General features: G+C 39.4%; 1 protein-coding gene across 1 annotated transcript in view; it reads left to right on the top strand.

The window, feature by feature from the left end:
• Positions 1-17235, top strand: part of MYO16 (myosin XVI) — a gene marked incomplete at both ends in the record, with an annotated part of 300019 nt that overhangs the window by 196642 nt on the left and 86142 nt on the right. Inside the window, 3 exon segments of the mRNA XM_084276764.1 lie at positions 349-501; positions 2917-3117; positions 14258-14333. Of these exon segments, the coding sequence (XP_084132890.1) occupies positions 349-501; positions 2917-3117; positions 14258-14333 (430 nt within the window).

Below are 17235 nucleotides of genomic sequence, written 5' to 3'. Positions count from 1 at the left end.
ATATAAACTGCAGAATATGAAGTGTAGTGATTTATACATAGAGTTACCCTACTTCAGCTATGGAATCAGTGCAAATTTGTACTATATTTGACAATGCTGCTATTTGATGATTCTTGGGTGGAATTCACTATGAACTGTGCAGGCTGAAAAATGCTTATTCCCCATTTAATACTAATAGCTGCTAAAATGGAAATTTCCTGACGGTCTTGCTAATCTACAGTCTACTGAGAGGTAACCTGTTGTGGTTTGACATTTCATCAAATTTAACATTAGATGTGCTGTAAAACCTGCATCGATGAATTATCCAGTAAACTTCTAATACTCATTTTTTTCTCGGTTTTACAATAGCTATGTGTCAACATGACCAATGAGAAGATACACCAGTACATCAATGAAGTGCTTTTCCTACAAGAGCAAGCAGAATGTGTACAAGAGGGAGTTTCCATGGAAACGGTGTATTCTCCTGGTAACCATACTGCAGCCTTGGATTTTTTCTTTCAGGTAGTTTTCAGATCCATTTTATACCATGTATATTTATACACAGCCTCTGCATGTTAGACTGATGCAAACTTTTGGATACATTTTCTGATTTATGAATCTGTAAAGAGGGTTATGGGTCCACAGAGACCATACAGAGAGCTGTCATAACTGCCCTCATAGCTCAAGGCCTAACAGAGATTTGTAGCAGTGCAGGGTTGAAGAAGATGTTACAGAAACTCCTTGCCCATACTGATTCATGTGTAGCATCTTGTTTATCATGCCATGTCCTTAGTGCAGCTGTAGCACTGAGATGTCTCTGTTGTAAGCCTGATAGCTTCTTTTGTGCCTGGAGCTATTTTCTGTAGTAGAAACTGTACAGTTAAAGGAACTTAAAACATCATCTAATTCCAAAACTTCTGCCATAGGCAAGGACACACTCCACTAGACGAGGTTGCCCAAAGCCCCATCCAACCTGGCCTTCAACACTGCTGAGATGGAGGACAGGCAGCCACAGCTTCTCTGGGCAGCCTGTGCCAGTGTCTCACCATCCTCACAGTAAACAATTTCTTCTTAGTATCTAATCTAAATCTACCTTCCTTCAACTTAAAGCCATTATTCCTTATCCTGTCACTACAAGCCCTTTTAAAAAGCCCCTCTCCAATTTCCATGTTGGCCCACTTCAGGTACTGGAAAGTTGCAGTAGGTCTCCTCAGAGCCTTCTCTTCTCCAGGCTGAACAAGCCCAGCTTTCTCAGCATGTCTTCATAGGAGAGGATTTCTAGCCCTCCAATCATCTTTGTGGCCCTCCTCTGGACTCAATCCTACAGCTCCATGTCTTTCTCGTACTAGGGACCCTAGACCTGGATGTAGTACTCCAGATGGGGTCTCACCAGAGTGGAGTAGAGGGACAGAATCATCTTGCTTGTCCTGCTGGTCATGCTGGTTTTGATGCAGCCCAGGATATGGGTGGTCTTTTGGGCTCTGAGAGCGCATTGACAGGTCATGCTGAGCTTTTCCTCAACCAATACCCCCAAGTCCTTCTCATCAGGGCTGCTTTCAATCCATTCTGCACCCAGGCTCAGGATTGCCCTGACCCATGTGCAGGACCTTGCAGTTGGTTTTGTTCAATTTCACGAGGTTCACATGGGCCCACCTCTCAAGCCTGTCAATGTCAACCATGTCAGCATGTCAACCCCCCGCACAGCTTGGCGTCAGCAAACTTGCTGATGGTGCACTTGGTCCCACTGTCCATGTTGCCAACAACGATATTAAACAGTGCCAGTCCCAGTACTGACTCCTGAGGAGTGTCACTCATCACTGGCCCCACTTGGGTATGAAACTGTTGACTGCAAAATTTTGAGTGTGACCATCCAGCCAATTTGTTATCCACTGAGTAGCCATTTGCCAAATCCATGTCTCTCCAACCTGGAAACAATGATGTCATGCATGACAGTGTCAAATGCTTTGCACAAGTCCAGGTAGATGATGCCTGTCATTCTTCCCTTATTCACTAGTACTGTAACTTCATCAGAGAAGGGCACCAAATTTCTTGGCACACTTTACCCTTAGTGAAGCCATGTTTGTTCTTACCAGTCAAACCCTTATTTTGCATGTGCCATAGCATAGTTTCCAGGAGGATCTGCTCCATGATCTTTCCAGACACAGAGGTGACACTGACCAGTCTATAGTTCCTTGGGTCTTCCTTTTCTCCCTTTTTAAAAATGGGGGTTATGTTTCCCCTTTCCCAGTCAATGGGAACTTCACCAGACTGCCACTACTTCTCAAATACGATGGAGAGTGGCTTAGCAGCTTCACTTGCCAGTTCCTTCAGGACCTGCAGCTGCATCTCATCAGGTCCCATGGACTTGTACACCTTCAGGCTCCTTAGACTCTTGACTGTGATCTTCTACAGTGGGCAATTCTTCATTCTCCCAGTCCCTGCCTTTGCCTTCTGTGATGTAGGCAGTGTGGCTAGAGCACTTTCTGATGAAGACTGAGGGAGAAAAAAAAAAATCATTGAGTACCTTTTCCTTATCATGGATAATTAGGAGTGCCTTCTCTATATCCTTGGTAACTAGGTCTGTTTTCTTCTGGAGAGGGCCTACATTTTCCCTAGTCTTCCTTTTATCACCGAGGCTTTTCCTGTTGCTCTTGACATACAGCTTCTAAGAATGAAGCAGCTTAATCAGTTTCCTAAAAGATCATCAGTAGTTAACTAGTTTTGGTAACTGAAATATTATTCCCTACATTTCCTGCAGAATTATCTGAGGTGCATAGCCTTGGGGACTTATCAGAATATTTTAACCATTTTTTTTTCCTTTTCTTTGAAGTAATATATATTTCTGTTAACTAAATTACAAGCTGTGTTACTCTACAAGGAACAACTAAAACTCTATTGCTGCTGTATAAACCCATAAAAATATATGTTTGATTTCAGAAACCATCGGGCTTTTTGTCAATGCTGGATGAAGAGAGTCAATCTGTTTGGTCAGTGGAACAGAGTCTTTCTAAACGCATTCAGTCTTACCTGGATACATCAGACACAAATACGGTGTATTCCTCCACAAAAGATGGAAATGGTAACCTTGCCCCAAAGGATCTGGGCTCCACCTTCACTGTCATGCATTATGCTGGGAGGGTAAGTTGTTTGGGTGATTAGCCACACACAGTAAATTAAAAAGAGTAAGCAGAAAAAAATTCTGCATGGCTTCTCTAACTCCTGGCTGTGAATAACATTTCACTATCTAGTGAGGGATTTTTAGATGACTGTTTGGAATCCCAGTGCAATAGCTAGTGTATAAAATCTGTAGTTTGTACCACATTATGCAGGATTTGGGCTACCTAATTCTGGCTTCTAAACTGTATCTTAATTGTCAGCACTTTATGAAAAAGGGAGTGGTTTAGATACCTCAGCACAAATGTTTAATGCCATTTTAGTTGGCTGTCTCTTTGCTTTCAGATGTTGCTCCTGAATAGCATTAGTTTCCCTCTAGATTGATCCTGTGCCATATATGTAGATACCTTGGATACCTTCATGCATCTGGTAAAAAAAACCCCAGCAAACACATTTTTTGTTAATTGTCATAATATTTTTTTCTTTTTTTTCTTCAAAATCCCAGAAGGTGCTATAAGTCTCTAAATATTGCTGTAAAACAGGATGAATTGCTTTTTCCCTCCTGCAATGTTCACAGGAAAAGTATAATGAATTTTTACCTAGGTTTCCTATCCTCTTCTTTCCAATACTCCCTCATTTTCACATTGTCTCCACAACCTCCCACAGCCCCAGGCAAACAAAATAAGTATATGTTCAAAGTGCTAATTTTTTATTTTATTTTTTTTAGATAGTCTGACAGATTGGCCTCTCTGTGTTTAATTTGATATGCTGCCACATCTCTCTGTTCAAAGCATGGCATTTGAAATGAGCTAATGAATATAGGTTGTATGGGTACAATACAATCGTAGAATCACAGAACTGTAGGGGTTGGAAGGGACCTCGAGAGATCATTGGGTCCAACCCCCCTGCCAAAGCAGGCTCCCTAGCTCATATTGCATGGGGAATCTTAGTTACTGCTTTTCCTAAATTTCCACTGGAATCAGGTGAGAACATAGACTGAAGGCTGCAGGAACCAGTCTTTACACCTGAACAACTTGTTCTGTGGCTTTTCACACTTTCTAAGTCTTAGGCAGATGATCCCATCCACTGATGGAGTCCCATAAAAGCTTTGTGCATAGTGCATTTAGAAACTGCTTCGCTGCTGCCCCTGAGAACCACTGCATCATGATCTGCACTGTGCTGTTTATAAATGGAAGTGTTACCAGTTGATGGCTTTAGGTAGCAGGTCGCTTTACACCTGAAATCTCCATGCAGCCAGCTTGTCAGGCAGAACCAGGCTTTTCAGCATTTAGGGGCAGTACCTGATACATGCCTGATTGCTTCAGAATCCTCCATGGAAGGCATGTGGAAACTGCAGGTGCTGCAGTAAAATCAGATAACTGACACCTTTACCTAAGCAACAGATGGAAGAAATTAGTTCAGTGAGCAAGAAATTGGGTAGCTATGGTAAAGTCTTTTGATTGCAACGCATATTTCAATTCTAAAGCACGTGTAATAGCTTTGCTGCTGCTCAGTGAGAAAGGTGATTAGAGCAACCTTCCCTCACATGATTTTCTGTGTGGTAGATGCCGGGGGGTTATCTGCTATGCTGCTAAAAAATCAGTTTAGATTCAGAAAGGAGCTCTATGTGCTTGCTGGGGTAAGGACACTGGAAAGATAATCCATGCTGCTAAAGGTTCTGGATGGCACATTTTCTGTGATGATGAATATTTTGGGTGAAAAGGATTTATGCTGTTGAACACCCACTCAGTCAAATATTGGTAGTGGGTATTCTTAAGAGATGTGTTCAAGCAGTGTCGCAACGTCACCAAAAAAAGACTTGCTGGCTCTGTCATATCCCAAGGTAACATTATATCCCCTGAGCTTCCCAGACCAGATGAGAGGTTGGAATGTGCACGCTTAGGCTTCTTTAACCAGATTAGGGTCCTTTACAGCAATATAAATGGGGAAAGGTCTTATTTGTGGCTCCTCATTTGGAAATGAAGTCGTTGCAAGTGTTGAGTAGTGTTCTGACGCAGGCAAATTTGTTCCTGCCCAATGATAGAAATGTGATCATTATGGAAAGGATTAAGAGTATTTGGGCAGCACTTAAATTCCTAACCTAAATACTCTGAATAACTCCCTGGAGGCTCTTCTTTCATCATAAGGCCTTCTACTTAGACTCAAATTATTTGCCAAAGTTAAGTGGTTTGAATACTTTCGCTATTGAGACTTTTCAGTAGGAATGTGGGCACACAGTGGTTAGATACCAGCACAACAAAGATTTTGTAGAACTTATTAGCACTTAGAGTGAGAGAGTTAAGAGCTTGCCATGGACTCCAGATGCCTAAATTCATTTATAAATCTGTTCTATACTTGTCAGGTAAATATTTTTTCATGGAGTTCTGTTGTGATTATACAAATATATCACAATAGCTCTGAGAAAGGTTTCACACACCAAAAAGCTGACATCTAGGCAGCAGCAAGGGAGCTGCATTAAAATCACAATCAGAATAATAAGCACATTTCTTCAAAATTAAATATATGTTTTTCTTATTCTCTGAAGAAGTACTCAGCAGGAAAATTTGTTAAGACCAGAGTTGCAGGTGCCCAGTTCTGAAAGTTAAACTGTGTGTGGTGAGGAGTGCACTTTTCATTAACGTCTGTTCTAGCCTTGCGTGGTTGTTTAGATTTTTTTTAATAACATAGACACTTGGTTTGACCTTTTCCTAATAATAGTAATGACATTTAATCTACAAGTATGAACAAATAGACAGTTCCACGAGTAATGTAAATTAACACATTCTTTTGAAGTCAATGGAGATCCTTTGATTTACATTGGCCAAGGAACTATTCCAGACAGTCAGGTTGTTCTTTGCATCCTTGCGACAGTAAAATGCTTGGCCCTTCCAAAATAGAAAAGTTCCCATCCAAGTGCTTAACTCTCCTTACTTTAAAAGTGATCAAGAAAAATCCTTGGCACTTGCCTTTTTGGTATCTCATGAATCTGTTATTTAGCTACCATAGATTGAAATTTCCAGTGATTCATGACATATATTTACACAAAATCTGATGATCGCATTACTGTACTAAATAATGACACAAATTGAGTTTATTCTGAGACTAGTATGTCTTCAGAAGTTGATAAGTTGAATATGAAAAACTAGGATTTCAAAACTGCTGATGCTGGTTTTTTACACTGTGCTATTACTACATTTAGTAGCTTTTTTATAGAAGTCATTTGTGGTTTATGCTTTATGAAAATTGTTAAAGGATCAGGCTTTTAAATATATCAGGTTTTATTTGCACTCAAAAATAAGAATTTCATATATAAAGTAACTATAGTTTGGCAGGTTCTGGGAGCCATTTTTATAGTCTGATATCAATTAAATGAATCTAAAGTAAGTGAAGTATAAAGTAATCTTTCTCTACATCGTTACCTTCAGAAATCCCCAAATTTAAAACAAAGGGGGTTGATTTTATTCTCACCAGAATTTTTCACTGATTATAACTCCTTTAACTTGCTAAAGCTTCTCATTATTTACATGAGTATGACTGTATCAGACCCAAGGGGTAGAAAAAGAATCACCAGTAAAATGTGATAGGTAATTGAACATTAAATTTTTCACCTCAGGTCTCAATCATTTATATTCAGGTGATGTGTCTAGGCTGCTGTTTGCAGAGGAAGCCTTTTTGAAGGCAGGCTCTGTTACACAGAAGGAGAAGGCAGACAGCAGTTGTGACTGCAATGTAGTTCGCAGCCAATGTGAAAAAGTTGCTAATTACTCCAAGTCATCTAAGGTAAAAAAAGGCTAATACTCTGTTGGCCCTACAGTGATTTTCATATGGACCCTTGTAACTCGGGCTCCTTTCTGTCAGTAAGTTATCTACATAACTCAAAGTCCATAATGAAATGGGTTCACATCTTTACTCAGATAAGTACAATGGCTATTGTAGCAACTCAGAAGTGCAGTGGTGCTGGAAAATGCAGCTATTAAAAATACTGCCTTACTCAAGAGAGCTCCTGTACATATTTGAGATTGACAGACACCTTTCTATATACAAAACTGGTATCTCTAGCTCTGTGTTATGAGAGAATCACAGCTGATACAGAGGCACCCATGTGGTTGTAAATGCCTCTAACACATCCGTATCTTTGCGGTTGTCTTAGCATTTCTTCCAGTATCAAATCTTTTTTAATAATAGCCCTGTATTGTCAGGTATTTGTCCATTCCTTTATGGTTTATGCTCAGTAGCTTTTTCTAGGGCTACACATACCGTATTGTTCCAATCCTAATTAGCCTTAGAACATTCTGGAAAAGGCAGCACTGAGAGAAAGGAGAAGAGACAATGGGTCAGAAATGAAATAAAGAAAACGTGAGGTCAAAGTGAGACTAGGAAGGCATATGGTAAGAAAAGGCTCAGAGTAATGTGTAAGGTAAAAAGTCCGAAAACTTTTGGAATCCATACTTGAATTTCTGGTGAAAACTATGCTTTAAGCAAATCTAGATGTAGGATATCATTCTGAGAGACCTCTGATTTTTTTTCTGACTTTATTGTTTTGAAATGAAGTGGAATAAAAAAGGAAAGCAATGTGCACAAATAAGCATCTGCATATAGAAGAAATCAACATAGGAGGGAGATTTTTTGTTGAAAACTGAAGGCAAATACTCTACTACACAAACGTGACAGAGTGATTCTCTGCAAGTAAAACCACAGCTTTCTTTTCATTTCTCTTGAATTTTACTATTCAAGAGAATAGTAAATTAGTATACCTGCACAACAAATCTGTGTTTTTCTGTGTGAGCAATATGGAAGGGATGTTAACTGTATGAGCATTTGCTTAGCAAAGGCCACTGTGAACATCTGCACTTGATCATATCAAGTGCTTTACTTTATCTCCCAGTTTTAATTTTGCAGCTGAACAGAATCCTACAATGCCTTGACACATTATGAGTCTCTTCTAAGAGCTATTTAATGTCTTGGTATCAGCGCTGTAAGACAAAAAGCTTATCTGTTATGTTTGGGCAGAAAGTAGAAAAGAATGATTTAGGTTTTGTATGACTTTAAAAAAAAAAATCCTAGTGGAAGGCTTTGTCTGAAGGTTGTTTAGCACAATTCCCTGAGTACTGTCAGTCAGATCTCTTAGGGAAAAATTCTGCTCATCTGGGGCATTGCTTTGTTTCTGATGGATAACGTGAATGTGGGTATTCTCGGCTCCTTCTCACAGAGACTGTCTGCCCAGCAGCACTGTGAGCAGAGAGGCATGGCGGTTCCACGCTGCAAGCTCGCCCTGAGGAAGCAAAGCGGGTTCTTTTTTGGGTGCAGTTGATCAATGCATCTGACCATCAGCTGAAACTACACTAAGAAAGTCTAACACTGAATTTTTATTAATAACATTACTATTTACATTGTGGACTTTCATGTACCTAAGGGCTTCACATTAATTATAGCTCTGAACTGTCAGCCTTCCTGACAATTTTGATTTTTAAAGAATAACATTCCATCACCAAAATCTCTTGAGGATTCAAAGTTTTGGTTTTAGTTATTTATTTTTTTAAACGTGGAATAATTAACATATCAATAAGTAAATTAGAAATATATTGTCTTAGCACAATGCCAAGAGATGTGGCTTTACCTAGTAGTGCTATTTAACATACCAGTGTTCAAGGTAATAAGGCATTTACCCACTGTTCCTGAAATCTGAATAATATGTCATCATGCAGTTTGAATTTATACTTGAATTTATTGTTAAGCCCCCTGATATGACTGCTGTTTGCCTTGGCACTGCTTTGATGCACAGTACTGTAATAAACCAATCAGACCAAAAGACCAACATCTTTGCTCTATAAACCAGTGCACATGACATCTTTTCAGTGCAGATCAATGCCTGTTCCTTTTCTCAGGTTTGCGCATTTCAAAAATCCCTCTCAGCTGTCAGCTCACCTTCACCAAGGTAGTTGTTTCTGAAGTGTCCTATGTATCCCGGACAGAGTCTGAAACTGAGCCTCTAAATCAAAAGACAAAAGGAGAAGGATTAATCAATAAGGATGCTTTCATTTTCTCTATTTTTCCCCAGGCTGAATCCCCAGACATAACAATCAAATCAGTCTAGTCTGAAGCCTATAAAGGCTACTTGACAAAGATTCTCTTTTTCACGCAGACAAGATAGTTGTTCTTTTTCTCCCTTTCTCTCTCTCTTTCTTTCTTTAAGTAGACTTGATTTTGGACATTGACTTACAGGAGAAAATAGTTTCCCCCACCCTCCCATTCTGTTTCTAAATATCTGCTGGTTTCAATATTGTAGGTACTATTTCTCTCCCAGTGTTAGAATAAGACTTTACATACTATATAATATTATTTGCATTCAGACTTTGAACTGATATCCCTCACGTTTATGTATCAACAGAGAGTTAACAACCACAAATGATTCTCTGTGCATTCAAGTTGTCTTTGAACATGTTGTCAAGAAATTCTCTTTAATCTATATGAACTGATTGTTTACTTATTAATTACATTTAACAGCACATGCAAAGCTGTTTTAATTTTGTTATTAAAATAGCGTTTTCCCTTTTAACGTGGAATGCAGACAAATCAACCTTAACATTCCAGGTAGTGTTTTCCTATCTTGTTTGAGGGTTCCCACTGGATCTGCCATTAACCATGAGTGGTTTTGGCCTATCAAGATATGAAAACTATTTACAAAATAGAGTATTTGAAGGAATTGATGAAAACTATATGTAAAAGTTGCTGTGTTGATATAGTGTATTGGGAAATACAATACAATTAGATAAAGTCCCTTACCAATTCAGAACAGAAATTTCGGAGAGATGTACAATGGAGTGGCAAAAGGATGATTAATGAATCCAAGAGGCAAGAGTATGTAAGAAGATAAGGGGAACATGCAGGTCTGAAAGCTAGCTCTGCCCACATCTGGTGTTTGAGCCTCCTGCTTTCTGGATGCTGTTTTTTACCTTTTATTTGTAGCTGCTAGTTCTCATGACATTAAACCCAGCTATGTCAACTTGAATGACCAGAAAACACATTCAAACCAAATAAAATTACTTTTTCACATAGCTAGTAACTAGTTAAACTCCATGCCACAGAGTGTTATAGATGCCATAGATGTTAGTGAGTTCTGGAAACAGAGGTTTGAGGAGGAAACGTCAGTCAAGAGATATTAAACACAAAGATGAGATACAGCTTGTGGCTCAGGGTCTCTCTACTGGGCAGAGCCCTCAACGTTGAGAGAGGAACTGGTGGGAGGCAGAGTGGAAGCCTTCCTCAACATTTTTCCCTCAATATCCAGGACTAGATGAACATTTGGCCTGCCCCACTACCACTATGCTTAGGTAAAGCTCTCTTTTCTGAGCTTAAATCCAGAACTAAAGCAAATCAAATCTCTTTCTTGTTTTAATCTTTTTTAATGAAATAAAATGCATGCTATTTTTTCTTTTTTATGTATTAACAGTTCAACTAGTTCAGATAGTATCTAAATATCTTGTTTTCTTTGCGCAATGCAGACATGTAGGTTTGCATAGTGTCTACCCCAAAGAGTTCATCATGTAAAGCAAGACCGAGAAAACAGCTGCAGTAAATAGAAGTGAGAATAAGGAGCGTGTTTTATAATACCAAATCCATGATCTAAGTGAGCACACACTGCCTGTCTGAATGATATAATATTTGTTTGGTTTTCACCTCCTTGGAATAACTATCCTCTGTGCTTGAGGGCCAGTCAGTGCAGAGTTTTGGGCAGGTTTAGTTTAGAAACCCAGTGGAAGATAACGGGGGTGAGGGGGAAATACATGTGCTTTAGGCCAAGTGCTGTGTAAATTGGCATCTGTGATGAGGGCAGGATTAAATTAACAAAATTGGCAGCTTGAAGAGGATTTCTTTCTTTTTCTCTTTTGTGGGACTGACGATGAATATGGAACCCTAGAGTGCCATTTCAGCGAGTCAGTTTTCATGTCTTTAGGCAGTGAATTAATTTACCGAGTCTATGGGAAAACTGTTAGAGAAAGTTAGCAATTGCTTCATAAAAGGGAATCCTGCTAACTTTTATGTATTTTATGTGATATGAAAGATGCCTTATGAATACAGTTCTCGAAATTGGCAGTGTATTATACCAGTACCAGTACTGAAACTTCTTGCTGTTTCAATGTAGGCACTTAATCGTAATACACTATCTCTGACTGCTAGCTATACTTACCTACTCTTCCCACCAATGCTAACTCTCTTCTAATCTGGTTAAAGCCAAAGACACTCTATTAGGAACTGGATTTGTCAAATAAGTTCTGTTAATTATCTACCAGTATGGTAGAACATTTACTTCAAGTACACTAAAAGCATTTAATAGTATACTTAAATAAATCTAATAGTTTGCTAACTATGTTGTATGTTCTTAGGAGATGCAATTAGCAAATTATATAACATTGCATCTCCCATGGAAAAGAATGTAATTCTATTGTTATACCTTTTCTATGTCAGATGCCGTACTAATTACATCATTTGACAATTACTAACTATAACAGATTATACACATCCAAGTCATATAATCTCTTTCATGAGTAAAATAGCATTACATAATTGTCAAAAGACCCAACGGAAAACAAAATTAAGGCACTGATTAGTATTACTAATCTTAATTATAAATTTACAGCTTTATTAAATATACAAGGATAAAATTTCCCACGTACCTAGGAGGCTTAGGATATAGAACCAATAAAAAACTATAAAAAGACTTCAGATAGAAACATGGTCCCAAGGTAAATACAAGCAAACTGTATTCTAAGAAGTTCCCATTAAGTATCTATATAACCCTATACAATCTATTATTTTCTTCCTTTTTAAGTTAAAATTTTCTTTTGGGTTCGACTACCATGAAAGCCAGAGCTTTTTGTATCTAAAGCCTGTAAATTAACCAGTTGTTTGTCCTCCATCCCCATGTCAAGCAAAAGATGCCCAACACTCATCCATTTTGTAGAACACAACATCTCAAAATTCTCCTTTCATTCAGAGGCCTGGAAGTAATACTTACTCTCTATGTAGTCGTCTAGTGGTGACAGCTTTTGTTTTAGAAATAGGAAGTAGTGGATTAACTCCTGCTTTAACCTGAAGGGATGCAAATACATAAACCCTGCTTGGGTGGGAGTAGCGGAGTTCCAGGACAGAGACAGTGCTAGGGTTTGGAGAGGAAAGGGGAAAAGCACTTCCTTCTTTACTTTAAAGCTAAGGGTGCATACAGCACAGAGCTCCTGAAAGGACGTATTCCAACACTGAGCAGTCTGTCCTCTCAAGCTAACAAAACTACCTTGAGAGGTGAGAAATATAAGCTCTCACCTCAGTCAGAGGAGAGAAATGCAGAGTAAGAGGGAAACCCACCATGTAGGCTTGGCTAAACTAGCTAAGTGTGCGTAAACAAGTTATTTGGACTAGTCTTTCTCCTCGGTGAAGTAATTAGCTTTGAAGACACACTAAATTAGTGTGGCTAGATTGCCTTGAAACTCTCTCACATCTAACTTAAATGTTTCTGTCCTGTTCCCGGCAAAGTGAGTTCTATACTATTAGTAAACATACCTGCTGTTGTCAGCCACAAACCTCAAACCAAAAAACAAAACAAAAAAATAGAGAAAAGTAGCAGAAAGTTCAGTTATTTGAGACAGTAGTTCTAAGAAAGAGTTGTAGACTGTGGTTCTAAGGAGACATCTTTCTGCAGTGCCAAATTTGGTGACTAAAGTTCCAGGTGGCATTAGATATATATTTCCCGTTCACTAGTTCTAGGGCATTTCTCATTCAAGGAACTGTTTAAATTCAGTCCCATGCTAAGTCACATAACTCTCCCTTGGTACTGGCCTCAAAGTCTAGCTAGTCCAATCCTTGTTTCCGTTCCATGGGCCCACCACATAAGGATTAAGTGCCATCATGGTTTCTTGGTGGAGTTTCGGTCCATTAAGGGACTGTAGCCATTAGAGTCTCTGCCAGCTTAATCTTACTAAATGCCCTCTGCTGCAACTGGAGACATGTATATCAGGGGTAACTGTCTGTACTACCCATGTGGGTGGTGAAAGGAAATACGCACTTGCTAGGATGGAGTGCATCCCACTGAAAAATAGGGCAGGTGAATCATGTTGTAGAGTATCTTTTTCTACCATACAAATAGAAGTAATTTTTTGACTGCCTGAAGTGCAGGTACCCATTCCTACAGAAAGTGAGATAAATTCTATCAGTTGTATGTAGATGTTTTCAACCAAGGACTTAAATAGCATGGTTCATTTTAAAAGTTTTCTCCAAGGTTTGTTTTTAATATGGACTGTCATACTAACCAAGAGGCAAAAAGAATCACAACTTTTTGATAAGAAAATTCTGTTTCACTCTTTTATTTTAATCGTATGTAGTGAAATACCAATATTCCAAGACAAATAAACTTCAGTTGGGAAATACAGAGACAGAACAGTGCTACAATGGTGATGCAAATGTTTTAACTCTGGCACTCTGGCACTCTGGGCTCCGTGACTGCCTTTGTAGTCTTACTGCTGCTTCTCTATACAGTGCTCCTGGGGGGTCAATGTTAAAACAGCCACTTATTTATATATTCATTTTGGATGTATCCTCAGTAATTTAGGTTAGAGCCCTGTGTTTTGCTCACTTATCAGAGTATGGACCACCTGTGTTTATCTACAGTCAGATAACTGTCTGTTCTTGAAATTACAACATCAGGCAGAAAAGGTGATCCACATGTGCATAGTTGTTAGAAGGGTAAATGGGACTGGTACATAACATACAGACTGGACTTGCCTCCAGAAGAAATAGAAACGGCTGGAACTTGTCATGAGTGTGAGCTGGGGCTCAGATTGCTCCGTGGCCAGTTTGCCATTGATAAAGGGGTGGTCTAAGAGCAACTTTCTCATCCTACAGGAAAGTGACATTTACACTGTCTTCTGCCCTACACTACACTCCTAATTCAAATTTTTTGCATTGTAGAAGTGTTTTAGAATTAGTCTGACAAAACTTCACACCAATCAGTTCTTCTGGTCAGTACTGTTGTGGCTAAGAAATGAACAAAGGACAACACTACCTGGTGCCAGCCACTGTTGTGTGGAAAAAAACCAGCTTCATTTCTACTGATGTAAGATTTTTTTAAAGATGCATTGGTCGTTACTAATGATGTCACACTATTTTATTTTAGGTTACTTACGAAATTGCTGGTGCAATAGAAAAAAATAAAGATTCCCTTTCTCAAAATCTCATATTTGTAATGAAAAGTAAGTAAATGGTTTTGTGGTTCCTGTTGTTAGAAATCAAGACATTAAAAACTGACTTTAATTTTCATTTCAGTTTTAAGAGAAATTTGTATTTATTTTATTTCCAGTAAAAAAATCACCCTTATCTTTTTGAAGCATGTACATACTCTTTGAAATTTGCTCTAATTTAGAAACTTTGTATTCTTGAACATAAAGCATCTTCATCATGTGATGTCATGTAAAGTAGAGGAAGATGCAGTGTGATAGATGTGTATGACTTAAAGAAATCATTGAGTATTAATGAAAACAAAAATAAACCCCAGAAAATAGGGAAAGGAAAGGAAATAAGACTCCCCAAATCATAAAGTCTTCAGTAGAATGCAATTCACTGCTTGAGAATCTTTCTAAATGCAGGAACTTGTGGGCGTTCTTATGTTTTTTCAATGAATAGATACAAATGTCCATTGAAATACAAAATTAAATACATTTCCATGTACATATTATATAATTAGGCCTAATAATAAAGCATCCCAGTTTATTAATTAATACTTCATAATTAGATGATTAAAATCCCCAATCTTCTACCCTTTCTGTAAAGCAAAAACAAAACATTTTCCTCAGGGAAATGTCAGTGTATCCTGAGATGTTATTTGTCTTTTCTCCAGCTACTGCAGAGTCTTTCACTGAATATATTATATACTTCTATTTCTTTCAATAGAAATAGAAGTCTTTTGAGTATCATATTTGTCTTTCAAATCAGCCCCACTGTTATAATGTATTGGGTTTTAGAAGTTTTACTGTGAAATTAGCTAAACTTCCTCGTAAAATAGCTGATGCATTTTAAAGGCTAACTGTATATTAAGGAAGTAGAAAGGAATGGGAGAATTGATCTTGAAAATAATCTTATTGATTATAGTTTTAGTGACATTCCAGTTCTCACTACTTGGAATTTGCAGAATAATCTGCCAAAAGGCATAACAAGGTATGGCAACTTCCAGTATGTTCTACAAGAGAGACCATTCTTCTGTTTGCTCACATAGTCTCCTTTTGAACTTTCATTGTTATGGAAGTGTTAAAAGGGAAGAATGGAGGATTGGATATAAACTGTTTGATATGCTGAGAGTAAGTGTATATATAATTAAGAAGTCACAATAATATCAATTATAATTAATGGAAAATTTCTGAAAGTGGAATATTTACAATTGTATAAGTCATTTAAGGGTGACATTCCTCCTTTTTAAAATTACTTAGGCCTAAAACCTTTTCCAGTGACATATTTCTTTCAGGATCACAGAATCACAGAATGAATCACAGAAGGGTGGGGGGTGGAAAGGACCTCTGGAGATCATCTAGTCCGACCACCCTGCCAGGGCAGGATCACCTAGAGCAGTTGCACAGGATAGTGTCCAGGTGGATTTTGAATGTCTCCAGAGAAGGAGACTCCACAACCCCTCCGAGCAGTCTATCCAAGTGCACTGTCACCCTCACAGTAAAGAAGTTCCTCCTCATGCTTAGGTGGAACTTCCTATATCCAAGTTTATGCCTCTTGTCCTGTCATTGGGCACCACTGAAAAAAGACTGGCACCATCCTCCTGATCCCCACTGTTCAGTCTTCTCTTCTCTGGGCTAAAAAGTCCCAAGTCCCTCAGCTTCCCTTCATCAGAGAGATGCTCTAGTCCTCTAATCATCTTCACAGCCTTTTATTATACCCTCTGTGGTAGAATCATAGAATGGTTAGAGTTGGAAGGGACCTTAAAGATCATCAAGTTCCATATCCCCTGCCGTGGTCAGGGACACCTCTCACTAGACCAGACTGCTCAAGGCCCCATGCAACCCAGCACTTAACACCTTCAGGGAGAGAGCATCCACCACCTCCCTGGGAAACGTGTTCCAGTGCCTCACCACCCTCATAGTGAGGAATTTTCTCCTAATACCCAATCTAAATCTACCCCCTTCCAATTTACAGACATTCTTCCCCCTCATTCTATCACTCCATGCCCTTCTAAAAAGCCCCTCCACAGCTTTCTTATAAGCCCCTTCAGGTACTGGAAGATCTCCCCAGAGCCTTCTCCAGACTGAACAAGCCCACCTCTCTCAGCCTGTCTTCACAGGGGAGGTGCTCCAGCCCTCTAATCATCTTCATGACCCTCTGCTGGACCCATTCCAACAGTTCCACATCCTTCTTACATTGGGGACTCCAGAAGTGGACACAGTACTCCAGGTGGGGTCCAACAAGAGCGGAGTAGAGGGCAGAATCACCTCCCTTGACTGCTGGCCATGCTCCTTTTGATGCAGCCCAGGATATGGTTGGACTTTTCTGGGCTGCAAGTGTGCATTGTCGGCTTATGTCACGCTTCTCATCCACCAGCACCCCCAAGTCCTTCTCTGCAAGGTTACTCTCTGTCACTTCATCTCCTAGCCTATACTGATGATGAGACCTGACCCAGGTGTAGGACCTTGGACTTGTCCTTGTTGAACCTCATGAGGTTCACCTAGGCCCACTTCTCCAGCTTGTCCATGTCCCTCTGGATGTCATCCTGTCCTTCTGGCATGTCAGTTGCACCACTCAGCTTGGTGTCATCTGCAGACTTGCTGAGGGTGCACTCAACCTCATCGTCGATGTCATTGATGAAGTTATTAAATAATACCAGTCCTGTCCTTCTTTAACTAGGGAGCCCAAAACTGCACACAGTATTCCAGATGAGGCCTCACCAGTGCAGAGTAGAGGGGGAGGAGAATCTCACTTGGCATGCTGGACACACTTTTCTTGATACCTCCAAGGATATCACTGGCTTTCTTGGCCTCGAGGGCACACTGCTGGCTTATGGTTGACCTGTTGTCCACCAGGATTCCCAGGTCTTTTTCCACAGAGCTGCTTTCCAGCAGGTCAGCCTCTAACCTGTGTTGGTGCCTGGGGTTATTC

The sequence above is a fragment of the Gallinula chloropus genome (assembly GCF_964237585.1).
Source record: "Gallinula chloropus genome assembly, chromosome: 1".
NCBI lineage: Eukaryota > Metazoa > Chordata > Aves > Gruiformes > Rallidae > Gallinula > Gallinula chloropus.
This window is presented reverse-complemented; position numbering and strand designations above follow the sequence as displayed.